Genomic DNA, 21,093 nt, shown 5'->3' on the forward strand with positions numbered 1-21,093 from the left:
CCCTCCTCCCATCAGGCGGGCCGTACAGGTCTCTTCATTCTCACACCAGCAGGCTCAGGAACAGTTTATTTCCATCCACTGTAACCCTGGTGAACTCTGTGACTTCCCATCACTAACTATACCCACCCCTTGTACTACTGGACTCTGTCACTGTCTAACAACAAAGGTTTACATTTGTCTACAGGTACGTGTCTTTGCTGCTGTTCCTGTATTTCATTTCCACATGCCGACTTGCACCTTAAACTTGCCATCATTGCACTTTTAGAACTTCCACTATAGTTGCATTATGAATTATTACATACACGTCTACCTTGGGAACCTCATTGCTGCTATCCCTGCATTTCAGTTGCACATGCTACAGTACTCTACTCCTTAAAAATACATACATACCTACATACCTAGCAAGCATGCACATTTATTTGTATAGCAAAATTCAAACATAGAAGCAATTCAATATGCTTTACAAATAAATAAATAAATATATACAACTCCAGAAAGAATTAAGAGAACACTGCACCTTTTCCTTTCTTTTCCAAAAAAGTTGAAAAGGAAAGTTTTGAGTGAGGAACAGAAGCGTTTAATTTGCAAAGTACATTCTTTTGTACTGTACTGTTCAATGACAAAGTTTAATCTAAATCTCAATGCAGAGACTCCCTTTTGACGTTGGGATTTTATATGATTATTTATTATTATTATTATTCATTTGTTTATTAATCTATGTAATTTTGGTGTTTTGTTTCTGTGTATTGTAAAAAGAAATACAAAAGTAAAATAAATGTATCAAGGGCAAGTTTCCCAGTTACGTAATGCAGAACTCAGCTTTGTAAAAGTGCTTCAGAAAAGATGCAGGTGGACACAGCCTCTGTGGTCCATTTGTATGCTGCTCCTGGACTGGTTTATTTAATTACCAACCTACACAGAAGGTCTGCACAAAGCACAGTTCTGAGATAGTAGTAGAAAGTATTGATGCATCAAAGATTTCATATCAGATTTATTTCCTACCCTGTTAAGTTCCTTATCTTAAAGTGATCATAACTAAGTGCTTCAGGTTTTTTAAGTGGGGTGCAATCGTCTGTAGAACCTCATGGTTCTGAAACATTCATCTGGGTTCATGTACACACAGAACATTTCCATTTCAAATGAAAGGTAGAAAAATATATGAGAATACCTCCTGTCTATCTGTGTCCTCAAACATATTTAGTCATTTTTAACACAAATCTGCTAAACTATCACAATACATCCATATTCAGGGGAAAGCTGATGTTTTAGGATACAGGGAAATACACCAGTCATGGTTGCCATGAAGAACAGATGCTGAATTTATTAAAAGATGCACACCACACACACACACACACAAAACTCGTATTATTCACATTCTTCTCAAGGTTATTACTTAGTACTTCAGCTGCATATAAGAAAAGGCAGGTTTCATTAATCTGTCATGTAAAGAAAGCAGGGGAACAAACACTTAGCCAAAATGTAATGCTGTAATAATGCTCAATTTAACTTTTTTTTCTTTATATTAGAAAGAAAGTTTGGGATATGGCTACATTGTTTATTGGCCACACAGCTACTACTTAGACGAAGGTTGATGTTCTAACAGGACAGGAAGTAACTGTTTCCCAGAACACGGCGCTGTCTTCTTGTGCTCATGCTATACTCAAACATTAAGGGACCACTGAAGAGGTAAGTGAATCCTGAAAAGACAGTCAGGGTAGAGAGGTCAGCAACATGCCACTCAAACAAGCATTAAATACTAAATAAATGGGACTGAACAGGGGACTTTTTGATATTTTATAAAGAATAACATTTTCCTTGGCTTGGCACACTTGTATGTTTGGATTGCTGTTTCACACTCACCTCGGACTTGGAAGGCTGCAGTCACTTTGCTTGTCATGCCTGGGAACCCTTCATCCACACGCTTGGGGAAACCTTGGTCCATCCTTTTCTTTTCTTCATCATAACTATGGCAACAGAAAAAGTCATGAGATTGTGATACTTCTCAAATCAATATTGGATGGCAACACATGTATTGTACATGGAACTATAATAGTACTCTATAAACCACTGACCTGTAGTAGTAGTCACCAACAAAGAACAAGGTTTTGCTAGAGCCTTCATCATACAGGGCAGCATCAATTTTCTTTACAGTTTGTGGTAGACCCATGCTTTTCAGGGACTTGGGATAGCCAGAGACTATGTCATAACCTGAGATAGCCCAGACCTTACGACCTGCAGGAACATACAGTATTATTACTGAATATACAGGCTCCAAATAAACAGGTTCAGTTGGTTTATGATCCTAATGTACAGTATGTTGTAGCCTGTAGGTTAGTAATGTTTTATGGGGCTAGTGCTAATTCATCTGGAGACTCAATTGTTTTTATCAAGACGTGTTATCAAGACAACAGACATACCAGGAATAATTTGAGGCAATTAGTGACCGTCTCATACCTTTGAAGATTAACACTCTGTCAGATAGGAGACTCTCATAAGCAGCATCAATATTTGCAGGGAGTTCAGGCCAGAAGGTCTTGATAAGGTTCTGTTCTGGTTGGCTGTTCTGAGAGTAGCTACGCCAGAAGAACCTGAAGATCAATAGAGGACATTAGCAAATTGGAGTGCTAGATCACAGATGAACAATTCGCCATTTTGTTTTCCTGAGAAACCGTTTCATGCATGTAGGTTACATTATGGTCTGTACCTGCCCTTGAAGAACATCTTCTCTCCACGAAGTGTTGTGACAGCATCCAGAACCAGGGAGGGGTCACAGGCATCAGGAGTGGAAGGGGGTGTAGGGTCTGGCTTGCCGGGTTTGGGGTTCACATCTGGGTTTGTGCCTGGAGGACGCAGAGACATTAATCAGAGTTCCAGTATGGATTGGACATTTAGGTCTCATTATTTAGTTATATGGAGATTAATTATAGCAAGTTTTTTGCCTGAGCCTGTTTATTGATCAATTAAAAGGAAAAATAAGTGAAACACAATAATATTAGGCTAAAGAGGGAAGAAGAATTATAATTGAATACTGACCATAGATGTCCTGGATGCCATTGACATCATCACGAGGCAGAGAGAAGGTTCTGGGGTCTGTGTAGCTGTATATTGGGAACATCAGTGCTCCAGGGTCATTAGAGTGGCTGAGACCCAGGGAATGACCAAACTCATGGGCAGCAACCAGGAACAAGTTGTACCCTATATAAGGAAAATACTGTTACTACACATCTACTCTTTTGGGGTAACTTTCATGACATTACACCCAGGACTGTCATAAAATTGTAACAGGGTAAATATAGAAAATGATTCAAATGTGTTGTGATAGAAGGTCTTACCTCTGGTTGAGCTGAAGCTGAAGTCCTCATCTTCATCAAAATGAACATCTCCTCCAATGTTAGGGCCAGGGGCAAAGGCATGGGCTAGGAAGCCACCAGGGCCATCGAAGGGGCTGTTATCACCATGATCTACACAAATGGGAGAAATCTTAATGTGAGTTTTTTCAGTTATTCTTGCCTTACAGATTGTGGTTGTTAATCACTGTGCAGACAGGTATTTGTTTTCTTATTTCAACTTTATTTCAGCAGGTGGTAAAACTGATAAAGAATACAATTTAACCCAAAAATGGTTTTAGTGAAGTTTAGCATCAACTGCTTTTCACTTTCTTTTGGACACTAGACAGCCAGTGAAAAATGTGCTTTTAGGCATAGCCCATATGGAACATAGAATTTCTACACTCTTCTAAACTCCTTGTGTTTAAAACACAATTTAAACATTACTAATGTTTCTTTCACGAAGTAATCACAAAATGTAAGTAATTAAATTACCTTAATTTGATTAAGTAATCCAAACCCTACATTATTTTATATAAAAAGTTGCATTACAAGAGGAAACTTCCTCGAAAACACTTCAAACTAAGTTTAGTAATTTGTCACTTCAACAGAGATTTTCAAATGTAATGCTGCTGAACTAGCCGACGGAGTTAGTTCTCCCAGTCAGGGGCGCTGTATAGGGGGGAAAGTTAGGACAATTCCAAGGGCCAATGACTGACAGGGGCCCCAAATAATAGGTAACAGCTTCGCCGAGGGGGCCCAATGAAATTTTTTGGCATGGGGCCCAAAACTCCCGGCGGCGCCCCTGCTCCCAGTAATTGCATTATTTCCGTAGTAATGTGGCCACACAAATATTTGTGTATAATAAGTGACACAAGAAGATACTTTCCTCTGGGGTAAGTAATAGACACGGACTGATACTTCTAAACAAAACTGACAGACAAAAACAGGAATTATCAGCACAACAAGAATTAGGAATTCTTTTGCAAGAGTAACCATATTCTTATGGGAAGGAAACCTTGAGGTAAATGTTCCTTTCGAGGTGAATTTAAGAAGAAGGTTCCTCTGGCAATGCAACTTTTGTAATAGTGGTTGCAAGGTTTCACTTGTTTAATTTTGACAATGCTAGTTAGACTAACTCAAGGCTGGGGCCAAAGTAAACAATGGTTTATTAAGAATCTTGACACCATGAGCCTTCAGATATAAAATGTCAATAAATTCACCCAAAGACAGTTTTTGGCAAACTATTCCTAACTCTTCAAATCAAGACTGCGTACCTCCTCTCGTAAAGGAGATCATGATGTCTGCAGTACCACTGTTGATACGGGTGAGCCTCAGGGGGGAGACCTTGGCCCACACCTGTAGTGCTCTCGTTATGGACTGGTCCACCTCAGCCACAGACATGTCAGGTGTGTAGTTCTCAATCCTGAAGAACACAATGCACCAACAGTCAACATCAGAAAACAGTTTTCAATGTTGATAATGTCATCTGCAGAGTTTTGATGTACAGTTTGCAAATGCAAAAACTTAATTCTTCATATCACTAAAACAATTTAAATTAATAACCTACAACTGATTTTCATTTTGAGTGTTTTCGAAGTTCAATGACAACATCATAGGTTTTGTCATTTTGACTTTGTATGTGTCACCCGTCACCTGTAAGTAGTCAATTTAACATGGTCAACTTTGCCTGTCTCACCCCTCACCTGTAGGTAAGCTGGTTTGTCTTCCACTTCAGGTTGTCGAAGGTGCTAAAGTGCCCAATTTGAACATCAGGTAGACCACAGCGTGGCTTCTTCATCATTGCCAAAGTCTCAGCATCCAAGGTTCCTGTCAACTTTAGGCCAAAGAACTTTTGCATCTCTTGGACCTTCCTGCTCCTCTGACTTGGCCCCTGTCTGGCTGTTGGACCAGTCTCCTCTGTCAGGTTATAGAACCTTTTCAGGTACGTCTACAGTAAGTACAGAAAGCATGATGTCAGTATAAAAGCCAATTATGGTACCATACTACAGAGTTATAAAAGGTGTACACGGCTCTCATAGAAATAATTTAAATATACAATTTACTAAGTTAAGTACAGATACCAAACAAGTGTTTACTGCACTTCAAGGCAATGAGTTTTGCCTACATTTCAATAGGTAAATCAAATTTTTTTAACACTGATGTTGTGACCAAGCCAAATGATATTACATGTATTTGTACCATCGTAGTAATTTATGTTGGAAAAAGTCATAAAGAGCTTCCAGCCATAAGATTGTAACAGAAAACATACCTCTGCAAGAACTTCATCTTCTTTGCTTGGTGTTATTGGCAAAGAGTGAACTGCTATTGCCAAACTGACTAATAGTAGGCAAATTTTGAAGGTCTTCATGTTTCTTCCTCAAAAATGTCTGGATTGTGTGGTGTGTAGCCAGGGAACATCTTATATATGCTTTAATCCCAGAGAGTTGAGTAATATTACTGATTCATCAATATCAAAACATCATAAAAAAAGAGGAAGGAAAACCAACTCATGTTTGTCTGATATCATGTTTCAAAACAAAGTTTTGACCACAAAAGAAAAAAAACATCAACTTACTCTGTATTCACACGCTGTCATGTTGTCCTTTAATCAAAAAATCTATGGATCACTGTTTTCGTATAAAATCAATTTGATTGATTGAACTGAAGTCCCAATTGTTATGTTGCATAAGTTTGTGTGTTGGGGTACAAGGGACAGTCTGAAAGTATTCTTACATATCTTTGTGAATCCTAGGAATGCATCTCTTTACATTTCCTGGTGACCTGTTTAACTTAATGAGGACATGAGCTCTTGGACCCGACCCCAGGACTACCAGGCCCTAATGACTCTTGGCTGTTACTGTCCAAAGTCCTCCAGGATGTGTTTCAGATCAAGTTGCTGCTTCATGATTCCTGCGGCCACTACCCATCTCATTGTCCATGTCCTTGTCCACTTGGTTATGCACCTGACTTGGATTCTGTTTAAGGACACAGCCCACATACATTAAATGACCGGCTTGTCTTCTGATCATGCAAAACATTGACATGGCCCAAAGGGTATGTACTCTTATGATCGTCACATGGCACAGTCAATAGAAGAATGGCCACCCCTCAAAGTCTGGTTCCTCTCTAGGTTTCCTCCTAGAGTTTAGAACCAAGTTGGAAGTTTTTCCAAGCCACTGTGCATTAACTCTTGTGGCTAGCTTTTTGGGATTTCAGGCTGGGTATCTGTATAAGCACTTTTAAAAGCATCTGCTGATGTAAAAAGGGCTTCAGAAATTAAATTTGAATGATTGAATTGATTGTATCTGAAGTCTTGATGGGAATGTTGAAACATTTGGTAAATTCATATAGCTATAGTACATTTCTGTCACTGTATATGTGTTGTTAACATAAAGTTTCACATTCTAAATTAGAGCAATTTTGTAGTATGCATGTTTCCATCATTCTGCATCTATAAGAGGGAAGAATTCTATCCATCATGTAGTGTTTGGAAAAGCTGATATATTGATTCAGGACCAACAACAAAAAAGTGTTATAAACATTAGATAAGATGGACTCATTGGCTGCTGTCCTATTTAACATGTCCCAACCCTAAAGTAATACAAATCTGTCCTATATAGTCCTAGCTGAAGTAGATAAACCATACATTGGTGAATTCACCTGAAGGCACAGTGTTCTAAGACATTTGAAACACCAAGCTAATCACCAAAGTTAAAGTCTGATCCTTGACTGTGCTGTTAAGTCACTAAACTCTAGCAACTCCCTCTGGATGGCTGACACATGTAAAGCTTTCTGAGGTGGTCAAGTGAGTGAGCAGGTCCTCAGACATGTTTTCACTCATGAAGGGCAGTGTGGCAAACAGCAGAACATTGCTTGGCGCAGTGTGGCAAACACAGAACAGCACAAACTGGCTCTACCAGATTAGAAAGAGGAGTGAGAGGCGCCAGAGCACAACTGAGCAAGAGGACAGTAGAGTGTCTAGGTTGAGAGATAGACGCACAGGTCCTTAACTTCTCTAGTCTCAATGTCAACTGTAAAGAGGCAACTCCAGGATACGGCCTTCTAGGCAGAGTTGGAAAGAAAAAGACATATCTCAGACTGGCCAATAAAAAGAAAAAATTAAGATGGGCAAAAGAACACCGACACAGATTATATTTAGCGACAGCAGTTAAAGTGGTTACCAGGCTGTTTCAACAATTTTATGTGCTTCTGGCCTAAAGGTCGGAGAAACATCACTTCAACAATTCCTTAGTCTACTAAGTATTTAATATTGACTTTGTTCTTTAATTGTCTGTTATGATTTTGAGAGTAGCAATTAAAGGGATGAACATATTTTAACCAGTTTTAATTGAGTGAGAAAGATTGTTTAATAACACTGAATATTTGTAAAATGTGTGAAATGTCTAACCTGCATTAATGCAGCTTGCTGTGTACGCTACAACAGAGATCTCAGTATAATGCTTATTTTTAACATGACTGTTATACTCTGGAAGAATCCAGAGTCCTGGCCAATTCCAAGGAAGTAAAATCATGTCTGTATTGAGTAACGACTGTGAGACAGAAATCATCTGAATGACGTCTACTTGATGTTCTGAAGGAATCTTCTCATTGCTATTCACATTCTATAGCAAATACCTGAGAGGCTCCAACATGCACTGCTTGGCAGTGGTATATGAAATAATATTTGTGATTTATATTACAATTATTCATGCTATCTGCAGACCCCAGAAAGAGAAGCACCAGCTAATGCAAGAGCAAATTGACATCCAAATAAAGAGGGAATGTCACGGCTTTGGGGTTTGGGAACAAGGAGGAGCAGGAGAAGGCGTGGTAGAAGGATATTTAATGGTATCCAGAAGAAATATACAATATATATACAGTACGAAGCGTCGCACAGCTCTTTGTCACAGTCGGAGACAATCACACACAAAGACAGGGGGAGCAGAGGGAACATATATACCGGGGGTAATAATGATGATGAGGAACAGGTGCACTAAACAGGACACAGGTGAAATGTATGATGAGACGGTGGTGTCAGAAGGTCGGTGACGTCGACCGCTGGAGCCCGCCCGCTGCAGGGGGAGGTGAACCAGCAGAGGGCGCAGTTGTCACAGGGAACTTGGAAAGATATTGAGCAAGTTGTTTTGGCACAGCCCACTCCACATTAAATTGGTTCCTAACAGAAATCTTAACCAACCTGGGGCACCAGTCCATGTAAAATTTACTGGACCACTCAATGGAAAGAAGCACAAGCAAGAAAATTCTAAAAGCAAATTATGAAATAAAATGTGAAAAAGTTCAAATTGTGCTGACGGGGAATCATGCAGTCTACTGGAATTAAGCTTGTGTGACATCCACAGAATCTTTGCCAATCTGTCTAGTAAATGGCAGGTCTTCTAACACCACCGCCCATCTCATTCATTCATTTAACCTGTTGTCTTGTTTAGCGCACCTGGTCCTCTTTCTCATCATTCCCCCCAGTATATATGTTCCCTCTGCTTCCCCGGTCTTTGTGTGTTATTGTCTCAACGTTTGTGAGCACAAGTCAGTGATTCCGCATATAAAAAATATAAAACGTTATTTTTAAACGAATCCACGTCTCCTGCTCCTCTTTCGCACGCAGCCCTGACAGGTGCGTTCATGTTCCATAAACTATCGCCATTAATCCTCTCCTTTATGACACAAAAGTTGGTGTTACCATTGTTATCCATTAGTAAAATGTCATCCCCGTTAGCAGAGTTTCATCAAGGATGATCATGTGCAACCACCAGATATTTGAAATCACCCATGAGAGAATGTATCACTATGGTCCCATTTCACATTGTTAAACACTACTATCAATATGTGGAAATTGCCTCAGTCAAACAATTCAGTAATTGGCCTCGGAAGAACCTCAAACTTCAAATACATTCTTACTTATAAGGAATTAGGTTATGTAATAAAGAAATATTGGTATTTCCTTAATGAACAATTTACAAAAGGATTCCCTTGTTAGATTCATGTTGGAAAGAATACCTATAGGACTGTAGCTCTCCCTGAACAGGATAGGGACAGCCTAGTCCTACAGGCTGCCCCGATATATTTAATTAGCCCAGGATACATTTAAAATTGGCAGTAATTAGCCAATGCATCAAAATGTGACCGGATTACAAATCTGAAGTGAATAAATATTGGTTTCAGCTAGGTAATGGGCAGCAGTCTTCAAGGTTGACAGCAGCTGTAGTGTTGACTTACGACAGGAGCTTCTTGCGAGCCTTGTCTGTCTTCAGCTTGTGAATGTGCTCCATTAAGATGCACTTGTTCTTGAAGACATTGCCCTACACCTTCAAGTAGAGGCTGTGGTACCTGGGGAGAGAACAATGTCAACAGTGCCACAGTGTGGTTTGGTGGTTACTCCTTAGCCAACCGAAAGGCCCTAAAACGGGTGGTGAAAACCGCCCAGTTCATCACGCGTACCCAGCTCCCAGACATTGTAGACCTTCAACGAAAGCAGTGTCTGTGCAGGGCACTGTGATAACATTATACAACCCCCATTAAAGGATAACTGCAATTTTTCATTTAGTTTATAAGTGAATTAGCTTCTCTTATGGAATATGAAAAAGGGGCTGGCTCAGGCTTGACAAGATTATAATGGACATGTTTTAATTTACATGACCAAACATCAGAAATAACACACCATTTGCAGTCACACCTTACATTAAGTTAGCTAAAGCCAATATATGACAAATAAAGTTATGGTCAGTCTCATGCAATAAAATTGTCATTCCCACCAAGTGTGTCTCCAGACTGCAACATTTTAGTGGCATTCGTTCAAGCCCTGTATGTTTCAGCTTATATTTATTATGGTTGCATTCTGTCTAACAGTGCCACAGTGTGGTTTGGTGGTTGCTCTGTAGCCAACCGAAAGGCCCTAAAACGAGTGGTGAAAACCGCCCAGTACATCACTCGTACCCAGCTCTCAGCCATTGTAGAGCTTCAGCGTAAGCGGTGTAATTGCAGGGCACACGGCATCACCAGGGACCCTTCACATCCACGCCACAAACTGTTTGATAACATGAAGCGATCTAATTAACCCTCCGGTGCACAGGGACGAAAACGGAGAAAACCCGGTGTAGAGGTAAATCTTCTCATCTCAGCCATTAGGGTGTTAAATGAGAAAAAATTGCTTAGTATTGTGCTCGTGCATCATCACCTAATATTGAACGTTTCATTGCTGTCACTAAGCTATCACTAGCTAGCTAACTGTTAGTTATTACTTTGCTAGTTTGCTACGTATTACTAGCAAACGTAACTTCACTGATAACCTAAGTTAACTTACCTGGATGTAAATGTCAAAAGACCAGTATCACTCGATTGAATCGATCACTCGATTTTTTTGGCCATGGCCAGATGCACTCAGGCCGGCACCTGCTGGAGAAAGGACACCTGATCCTTCATCTGAACTTTGTAAGTACAACTAGTACTATTGTTGCTGTTTTTGTTATTGTTATTATTATTAGCATTTATTACTTTTATAATCACATCACATTAATTCTACTAATTGTAATCAGTAGTATTATTTAGCCTTTTAGCAGCCTAATAGATTAGTAATACTAGTAGTGGTGGTAGTAATTGTAATTTATCCACTACAAGTTACATGGTCAGAGATAAAATTGATTTGTACAATGCAACTATGTGGTACAGTGGTAGGATGATAGAAATGACCAAATGCAGTTGTGTAACAAACAGCATGGATAAGCTCTGTGTTTAAATATGATACAGCTGCAGGAGTAGGGACATCCAGTAGTAGTACTCCAGGGACCAGTGAAACACAGGCCAGGAACACACAGCCTGCATCAAGTGAGTCTATTTAATAGTATTTATTCAAGCCACATCCATACTTTAAAGTACAATAAAAAAAAAAGTTAGCATGTATTAAAATACAATAGCTTGTTTTCTTAAAGAAGTTCAACCACATTCATTATTTCACTCACTGCTTGTCTGGCTATACAGTTTGCTTGTATACAGGTGATACTATTCAATTATTTTGGATTGCACCCCAGACCTCAGCCATATAGAACAGTTATATGTTATAGTTAGAATGGTTGCAGTAGATGACACAGACACCCCTACAGTAAAATAATATTTCATGGGGTTCCTTGAGGTGGAATCATCCACGGGAGAAAGGCCAAAATCCCAGGGCTTTATTTGTCCATTGCGGGGCACATACATTAAATCTTGTTGTTGCTGATGCAGCAAAAAGCTCCACAGATCTAATTAACTATTTTGGCTACCTACAGAGAATTTTTACACTATTCTCTGCCTCCACACAAAGGTGGACCATCCTAAAGCACCACATCAAAACAACTGTGAAATCCTGGTCAGATACAAGATGGGAAAGTCGCATTGACAGTGTACAGGCTGTGAGATTCCAGACAGCGGAGGTGAGGGATGCCCTTCTTGAGGTCAGGGAGAAAGCCACAGATTCTGTGATTAAAACTGAGGCACAGTCTTTGGCTGAAGAGGTTGGATCATACCGCTTCTCCATTTGTAGCGTTGTGTGGTATGACATGCTGGCCAAAATTCATCATGTCAGCAAAGCATTACAGTCCATGTCTATGCAACTGGATGTGGCTCTGAATCTCCTGAGGACAACTGAAGCCTCTCTGGTCAGCTACAGAAGCAGTGGGTTTGTTTCTGCTCAGGTATCTGCAAGAGATCTCAGTGAGGAGATGAATGTGGACATTGTCCTAAAGCAGAAGAGGCTGAGAAAAAACAAAAGACAGTTCTCTTATGAATCCCCTGATGAGCCAGAGGGAAATGCGCTAAAGAAAATGGAAATTTCCTTTTTCAATGTCATTTTTTTTTCATGTGTCAGTTACATTACTGCATGAACGCTTCAAGCTCTTGGGTGATGTTGAGGACAAGTTTGGAGTGTTGGTGAACTTTCCTAATTTGCCAGAGGAAGACCTTGCAAAGGAGTGTTGATGGGAGGGAACTGGCACTTGAGTTGAAAAATTTCCCAGTGTTGCCAAAAGCTGGCATGACGACAATGGAAATTCTGAATTACTTGAAGGAGAAGAAACTTGAAGAAGTTTTTCCTAATATGTGGGTGGTCCTAAGAATTGCTGTCACACTACCGGTGACAGTAGCTTCTGCTGAAAGAAGCTTCTCTAAATTAAAATTACTTAAGACCTACCTGAGGTCACCGATGAGTCAGGAACGCCTCACTGGGCTTGCACTGATGAGTATCAACCAAGAGGTCTCAAGTAAAATATCATTTGATGATACCATCAACGAATTTGCCATTAGGAAGTCCAGACAAGTCAAATTGTAATGCTGTGTTAATTTTGAAGGTGAAAGCCGAAAGGGACTTTTGTTTGTAGAGGGTATAGTTTTGCACAGTTATTATAATCTATGTAAATATCCTCGAACATTCTTTGCAGCATTTGTGTATGAACAATTTATTACTGTTTATCCTTATAATTTGCTTGTTAAAGTGTTGCAGTGACTATTAAAGCATTTTAGCTTGTTCATCCATGGTTTGAGTCATAATTAAATGCCTTTGAAATTTTTTTGTAGTATATGCAACTTATTAGTTGGGGGGGGGGGTGCAAAACTCAATCTCACCTAGGGCAACCAGAGGGCTAGAGCCGGCCCTGCACTTCGGACTCTCTGACCGGCGGAACTAGTGCAATATTTATGGTGATATCAAACCGGTCAGCTGACTGAATGGCTGTAGAAATGTGGTCGACCGCTGCGCAGGTGATATTTCCTGCACAGCCCGTGCTATAGCGACTTTACCGTCTATCTCTAGTTGTCGGAACTTATACTCTGCCTCATTTTCCTGACTTCTAACTTGTAGTTGTATTCTGACAGTTTAGCCTGCTCCTCGCAACTTCACACGAGCGTCGAAACTGGACATCTGGCTAGACATGAGATCAAAGCGAGTCAGCGTTAATGGCGTTGCACCATCGCCCTTAGCCTCTGCTTGCTTAAGAGCGCTACCGGCGCCGCTAACCTGTTCCATTCCATCCGGGTGACAAGGACTCTCCACAATGGGAATTAAGACTGCCCTGCAGTGCTTCTCAATCTTTTTTCAATGACGTACCCACTATCAAATTTTTTCTCAGCCAAGTACCCCCTGACCGGCCCCAACCATTTGAGATAAAATAAATGCAATTACTACAATATACACTCACCTAAAGGATTATTAGGAACACCATACCAATACTGTGTTTGACCCCCTTTCGCCTTCAGAACTGCCTTAATTCTACGTGGCATTGATTCAACAAGGTGCTGAAAGCATTCTTTAGAAATGTTGGCCCATATTGATAGGATAGCATTTTGCAGTTGATGGAGATTTGTGGGATGCAAATACAGGGCACGAAGCTCCCGTTCCACCACATCCCAAAGATGCTCTATTGGGTTGAGATCTGGTGACTGTGGGGGACATTTCAGTACAGTGAACTCATTGTCATGTTCAAGAAACCAATTTGAAATGATTCGAACTTTGTGACATGGTGCATTATCCTGCTGGAAGTAGCCATCAGAGGATGGTTACATGGTGCTCATAAAGGGATGGACATGGTCGGAAACAATGCTCAGGTAGGCCGTGGCATTTAAACGATGCCCAATTGGCACTAAGGGGCCTAAAGTGTGCCAAGAAAACATCCCCCACATCCCATTACACCACCACCACCAGCCTGCACAGTGGTAACAAGTTATGATGGATCCATGTTCTCATTCTTTTTACGCCAGATTCTGACTCTACCATCTGAATGTCTCAACAGAAATCGAGACTCATCAGACCAGGCAACATTCTTCCAGTCTTCAACTGTCCAATTTTGGTGTGCTTGTGCAAATTGTAGCCTCTTTTTCCTATTTGTAGTGGAGATGAGTGGTACCCGGTGGGGTCTTCTACTGTTGTAGCCCATCCGCCTCAAGGTTGTGCGTGTTGTGGCTTCACAAATGCTTTGCTGCATACCTCGGTTGTAACAAGTGGTTATTTCAGTCAAAGTTGCTCTTCTATCAGCTTGAAACAGTCGGCCCATTCTCCTCTGACCTCTAGCATCAACAAGGCATTTTTGCCCACAGGACTGCCGCATACTGGATGTTTTTCCCTTTTCACACCATTCTTTGTAAACCCTAGAAATGGTTGTGGGTCAAAATCCCAGTAATTGAGCAGATTGTGAAATACTCAGACCGGCCCGTCTGGCACCAACAACCATGACACGCTCAAAATTGCTTAAATCACCTTTCTTTCCCATTCTGACATTCAGTTTGGAGATGGAGATGTGTTCTTAAGCACATAGTTTTCATGGGAATTTGGGCTGCTCTTTCATTTTTATTTTCTTTGTTTTTGAAAATATAATTACAACTGTTCAGAATGGAACTAATTTGATGCAGACTGAGTGGTGACTGTATGTTATTTATATAAAAGCTTTATGGTTACATTACTGTAGGTTTTCAGTTGGTTTTGTTATGGAGACATTTACTGGATTAAGTCAGTAAGAGAATGTGGGTACCACCAACTGTCTGGACTGCCATAGTAAGAGTATGCACCCTTAAGTACTAAGTAGGTATTGCAGTGAACAATTTACAGCTGAAGATTTAAAATGTGAGACAATGTTAATACATTACATATTTTAATACCAACATACTCTGAAATGAGACATTTGACAGTTTCAATATTTAGTGTAATTACTGAATATATTTAATTTAAAGTTCTCTTTCAAATTACCTAAGTGGTGCCTTCAAATATACTTCTGGGTTGGTAAGCAATATAACCAATTCAGAATTATCTGACTGGAAATTTGTGATAATTCATGCACATAGTAACAAAAATAGTGACCGTGTAGAATTTGTGTGGTTGTGTAGGTTATCAGTAGTCAGTACCCACATGCTCAGTTACACTGAGTCATTAAGAAATGTAGTGATTTCAGTAATAAACGTGTTTTGATAGATTCTATATATCTAATCATCTCAATGAGAAAAACTGTTGTAAAGTGTTCAGGTTTTTTGTAGATCTTGTTTTGTAGTGATGAGTAATTCAGTATCACGTAGGATCTCTGTCAGGACATTTCCCTTCAGAAGCGGGTTTGTCATGTGCTAGTTGCCTCACGCATTTTCAGAGATACGCAACTACGCAAGTAACATGTGTTCAGCATTGGAAAAAAACATCTATTGTTCATAATGTTTCCACTAAAAATACACTATAACAAAACCTATGACACAGATATCAAAATAACATCACTTTTATTTAAATATTCAAGTTATAAATTGGTTTGGGTTAATAAATATAGTTGATATAGTTTTACATTTTGTGGTTAAAACTGAATCGAGAAACAAGTCAAATAAATTAGGAACATGAATAGATAATTAGATGTAACAAGAATATTTGTTAGAAAACAAATCTGTAACATCGAACCAAACACAACTTTATATTAGAAAATAATAACATTTTTGGCCACACAGCTACTACTTAAACGAAGGTTGATGTTCTAACAGGACAGGAAATAATTGTTTCCCAGAACACGGAGCTGTCTTCTTGTCCACATGCTGTACTCAAACATAAAGGGACCACTGAAGAGGTAAGTGAATCCTGAAAAGACAGTCAGGGTAGAGAGTTCAGCAACATGCCACTCTAACAAATATTAAATACTAAATAAATCTGGAATATGAATTAGAAGGACTGAATGGGGAACTTTTGGATATTTTATAAAGAATAACATTTTCCTTGGCTTGGCACACTTGTATGTTTGGATTGCTGTTTCACACTCACCTTGGACTTGGAAGGCTGCAGTCACTTTGCTTTTCATGCCTGGGAACCCTTCATCCACACGCTTGGGGAAACCTTTGTCCATCCTTTTCTTTTCTTCATCATAACTATGGCAACAGAAAAAGTCATGAGATTGTGATACTTCTCAAATCAATACTGGATGGCAACACATGTATAGTACATAAAACTATAATAGTACACTATAAACCACTGACCTGTAGTAGTAGTTACCAACAAAGAACAAGGTCTTGCTAGAGCCTTCATCATACAGGGCAGCATCAATTTTCTTTACAGTTTGTGGTAGGCCCATGCTTTTCAGGGACTTGGGATAGCCAGAGACTATATCATAACCTGAGATAGCCCAGACCTTACGACCTGCAGGAACATACAGTATTATTACTGAATATACAGGCTCCAAATAAACAGGTTCAGTTGGTTTATGATCCTAATGTACAGTATGTTGTAGCCTGTAGGTTAGTAATGTTTTATGGGGCTAGTGTTGATTCATCATCAATCAAGACATGTAATCAAGACAACAGGCAAACCAGGAATAATTTGGGGCTTTAAGTGACCCTTTCATACCTTTGAAGATTAACACTCTGTCAGATAGGAGACTCTCATAAGCAGCGTCAATATTTGCAGGGAGTTCAGGCCAGAAGGTCTTGATAAGGTTCTGTTCTGGTTGGCTGTTCTGAGAGTAGCTACGCCAGAAGAACCTGAAGATCAATAGAGGACATTAGCAAATTGGAGTGCTAGATCACAGATGAACAATTCGCCATTTTGTTTTCCTGAGAAACCGTTTCATGCATGTAGGTTACATTATGGTCTGTACCTGCCCTTGAAGAACATCTTCTCTCCACGAAGTGTTGTGACAGCATCCAGAACCAGGGAGGGGTCACAGGCATCAGGAGTGGAAGGGGGTGTAGGGTCTGGCTTGCCGGGTTTGGGGTTCACATCTGGGTTTGGGCCTGGAGGACGCAGAGACATTAATCAGAGTTCCAGTATGGATTGGACATTTAGGTCTCATTATTTAGTTATATGGAGATTAATTATAGCAAGTTTTTTGCCTGAGCCTGTTTATTGATCAATTAAAAGGAAAAATAAGTGAAACACAATAATATTAGGCTAAAGAGGGAAGAATAATTATAATTGAATACTGACCATAGATGTACTGGATGCCATTGACATCATCACGAGGCAGAGAGAAGGTTCTGGGGTCTGTGTAGCTGTATATTGGGAACATCAGTGCTCCAGGGTCATTAGAGTGGCTGAGACCCAGGGAATGACCAAACTCATGGGCAGCAACCAGGAACAAGTTGTACTCTATATAAGGAAAATACCGTTACTACACATCTACTCTTTTGGGGTACCTTTCATGACATAACACCCAGGAATGTCATACAATTGTAACAGGGTAAATAAAGTAAATGATTGAAATGTGTTGTTATAGAAGGTCTTACCTCTGATTGACCTGAAGGTGAAGTCCTCATCTTCATCAAAATGAACATCTCCTCCAATGTTAGGGCCAGGGGCAAAGGCATGGGCTAGGAAGCCACCAGGGCCATCGAAGGGGCTGTTATCACCATGATCTACACAAATGGGAGAAATCTTAATGTGAGTTTTTTCAGTTATTCTTGCCTTACAGATTGTGGTTGTTAATCACTGTGCAGACAGGTATTTGTTATCTTATTTCAACTTTATTTCAGCAGGTGGTAAAACTGATGTCTGGATAAAGAATACAATTTAACCCAATAATGTTTTTTTGTGAAGTTTAGCATCAACTGCTTTTCACTTTCTTTTGGACAATAGACAGCCAGTGAAAAATGCTTTTAGATATAGCCCATATGGAACATACAATTTCTACACTCTTCTAAACTCATCTGTAAAACACCATTTAAACACTACTAATGTTTCTCTCATGAAATAATCACATAATCTAAGTAAATAAATGACCTTACTTTGATTAAGTAATCCAAACCATACATTATTTTATATCAAAAGTTGCATTACAAGAGGAAACTTCCTCGAAAACACTTCAAACTAAGTTTAGTAATTTGTCACTTCATCAGAGATTTTCAAATGTAATGCTGCTGAACTAGCCAATGGAGTTAGTTCTCCCAGTCAGGGGTGCTGTATAGGGGGGAATGTTAGGACAATTCCAAGGGCCAATGACTGACAAGGGCCCCAAAAAATAGGTAACAGCTTCGCCGAGGGGGCCCAATTAAATGTTTTGTCATGGGGCCCAAAACTCCTGGCGGCGCCCCTGCTCCCAGTAATTGCACTATTTCCGTAGTAATGTGACCACACAAATATTTGTGTATAATAAGTGACACAAGAAGACACTTTCCTCTGGGGTAAGTAATAGACACGGACTGATACTTCTAAACAAAACTGACAGACAAAAACAGGAATTATCAGCACAACAAGAATTAGGAATTCTTTTGCAAGAGTAACCATATTCTTATGGGAAGGAAACCTTGAGGTAAATGTTCCTTTCGAGGTGAATTTAAGAAGAAGGTTCCTCTGGCAATGCAACTTTTGTAATAGTGGTTGCAAGGTTTCACTTAATTTTGACAATGCTAGTTAGACTAACTCAAGGCTGGGGCCAAAGTAAACAATGGTTTATTAAGAATCTTGACACCATGAGCCTTCAGATATAAAATGTCAATAAATTCACCCAAAGACAGTTTTTGGCAAACTATTCCTAACTCTTCAAATCAAGACTGCGTACCTCCTCTCGTAAAGGAGATCATGATGTCTGCAGTACCACTGTTGATGCGGGTGAACCTCAGGGGGGAGACCTTGGCCCACACCTGTAGTGCTCTCGTTATGGACTGGTCCACCTCAGCCACAGACATGTCAGGTGTGTAGTTCTCAATCCTGAAGAACACAATGCACCAACAGTCAACATCAGAAAACAGTTTTCAATGTTGATAATGTCATCTGCAGAGTTTTGATGTACAGTATGCAAATACAAAAACATAATTCTTCAAATCTCTAAAACAATTTAAATGAATAACAAACAACTGATTTTCATTTTGAGTGTTTTCGAAGTTCAATGAGAACATCATTGGTTTTGTCATTTTGACTTAGAATCAATTTAACATGGTCAACTTTATCTGTCTCACCCCTCACCTGTAGGTAAGCTGGTTTGTCTTCCACTTCAGGTTGTCGAAGGTGCTAAAGTGCCCAATATGAACATCAGGTAGACCACAGCGTGGCTTCTTCATCATTGCCAAAGTCTCAGCATCCAAGGTTCCTGTCAACTTTAGGCCAAAGAACTTCTGCATCTCTTGGACCTTCCTGCTCCTCTGACTTGGCCCCTGTCTGGCTGTTGGACCGGTCTCCTCTGTCAGGTTATAGAACCTTTTCAGGTACGTCTACAGTAAGTACAGAAAGCATGATGTCAGTATGAAAGCCAATTATGGTACCATACTACAGAGTTATAAAAGGTGTACACGGCTCTCATAGAAATATTTTAAATATACAATTTACTAAGTTAAGTACAGATACCAAGGCAATGAGTTTTGCCTACATTTCAAAAGGTAAATCAGTTTTTTTTTTAACACTGATGTTGTGACCAAGCCAAATTATATTACATGTATTTGTACCATCGTAGTAATTTATGTTGGAAAAAGTCATAAAGAGCTTCCAGGCATAAGATTGTAACAGAAAACATACCTCTGCAAGAACTTCATCTTCTTTGCTTGGTGTTATTGGCAAAGAGTGAACTGCTATTGCCAAACTGACTAATAGTAGGCAAATTTTGAAGGTCTTCATGTTTCTTCCTCAAAAATGTCTGGATTGTGTGGTGTGTAGCCAGGGAACATCTTATATATGCTTTAATCCCAGAGAGTTGAGTAATATTACTGATTCATCAATATCAAAACATCATAAAAAAAGAGGAAGGAAAACCAACTCATGTTTGTCTGATGTCATGTTTCAAAACAAAGTTTTGACCACAAAAGAAAAAAAACATCAACTTACTCTGTATTCACACGCTGTCATGTTGTTGAAAAAAATCAATGGACCACTTTGTTTTCGTATAAAATCAATTTGATTGATTGAACTGAAGTCCCAATTGTTATGTTGTATAAGTTTATGTGACTGGGGACAAGGGACAGTCTGAAAGTATTCATGTCCATGTCCTTGTCCACCTGGTTATGCACCTGACTTGGATTCTGTTTAAGGACACAGCCCACATACATTAAATGACCAGCTTATCTTCTGATCATGCAAAACATTGACATAGCCCAAAAGTTTATGTACTCTTATGATTGTCACATGGCACAGTCAAAGTCTGGTTCCTCTCTAGGTTTCCTCCTAGAGTTTGACCCCAGTTGTATGTTTTCCAAGCCACTGTGCATTAACTCTTGTGGCTAGCTCTTTGGGATTTCAGGCTGGGTATCTGTAAAAGCACTTTGTGATAACTGCTGATGTAAAAAGGGCTTCGGAAAATAAATTTGAATGATTGATTTGATTGTATCTGAAGTCTGAAAAATTCATATCGCTACAGTATATTTGTGTCACTGTATGGGTGTTAATATATAGTTCACATTCTAAATTAGTATGTATTTTGTAGTATGCATCCTTCCATCATTCTGCATCTATAAGAGGGAAGAATTCAATCTATCATGTAATGTTTAGAAAAGCTGATATATTGATTCATGAACAACAACAAAAAAGGGCTGATGTCCTATTTAACATGTCCCAACCCTAAAGTAATACTAATCTGTTCTATATAGTCTTAGCTGAAGTAGATACACCATAAATTGGTGGATTCACCTGATGGCACAGTGTTCTAAGACTTTTGAAACACCAAGCTAACCACCAAAGTTAAAGTTTGAGCCTTGACAGCAGAATATTGCTTGGCACCAATAACACTTTGGAAAGACACGATCTTCAGCTCTACCAAATTCATTGGGAGTTTTTGCTATAATTCAGGGTATTTGTTTATGCTTTATTTGGCAGGTGGGGGTGGAATGATTTTTTTGCTGAAAGAGT

At 39.5% G+C, this 21,093-nt stretch overlaps 2 protein-coding genes across 4 annotated transcripts in view; both read right to left on the reverse strand.

Annotated features, from left to right (window-relative positions):
* Positions 1–9,668, reverse strand: part of LOC105009335 (collagenase 3-like) — a 33,897-nt gene extending 24,229 nt beyond the window's left edge. Inside the window, exons 1-10 of one of the 3 annotated variants that reach the window (XM_034292150.1) lie at positions 9,564–9,668; positions 5,033–5,277; positions 4,604–4,752; positions 3,333–3,461; positions 3,034–3,195; positions 2,705–2,840; positions 2,455–2,588; positions 2,073–2,232; positions 1,861–1,964; positions 1,301–1,697 (exon numbers count right to left, since the gene is read on the reverse strand). In XM_034292150.1, the coding sequence (XP_034148041.1) occupies positions 1,597–1,697; positions 1,861–1,964; positions 2,073–2,232; positions 2,455–2,588; positions 2,705–2,840; positions 3,034–3,195; positions 3,333–3,461; positions 4,604–4,752; positions 5,033–5,187 (1,230 nt within the window). In that variant the 5' untranslated portion in view covers positions 5,188–5,277; positions 9,564–9,668 and the 3' untranslated portion in view covers positions 1,301–1,596. Of the gene's footprint in view, positions 1–1,300; positions 1,698–1,860; positions 1,965–2,072; positions 2,233–2,454; positions 2,589–2,704; positions 2,841–3,033; positions 3,196–3,332; positions 3,462–4,603; positions 4,753–5,032; positions 5,278–5,598; positions 5,883–9,563 lie in introns of those variants that run through there. The other 2 variants (XM_034292149.1, XM_034292148.1) reach the window with 2 other exon arrangements.
* A 6,080-nt stretch (positions 9,669–15,748) lies between these two features.
* LOC105008444 (matrix metalloproteinase-18-like) lies at positions 15,749–19,992 on the reverse strand. Its single transcript, XM_029119659.2, has 10 exons — positions 19,771–19,992; positions 19,225–19,469; positions 18,821–18,969; positions 17,550–17,678; positions 17,251–17,412; positions 16,922–17,057; positions 16,672–16,805; positions 16,305–16,464; positions 16,093–16,196; positions 15,749–15,912 (listed from the first exon to the last, which is right to left on the reverse strand). The coding sequence occupies exons 1-10, from the start codon at positions 19,867–19,869 to the stop codon at positions 15,812–15,814; spliced, it is 1,419 nt and encodes a 472-aa protein (XP_028975492.2). The 5' UTR covers positions 19,870–19,992; the 3' UTR covers positions 15,749–15,811.
* Positions 19,993–21,093: the final 1,101 nt, after the last annotated feature.

Source organism: Esox lucius, chromosome 5, assembly GCF_011004845.1.
Source record: "Esox lucius isolate fEsoLuc1 chromosome 5, fEsoLuc1.pri, whole genome shotgun sequence".
NCBI lineage: Eukaryota > Metazoa > Chordata > Actinopteri > Esociformes > Esocidae > Esox > Esox lucius.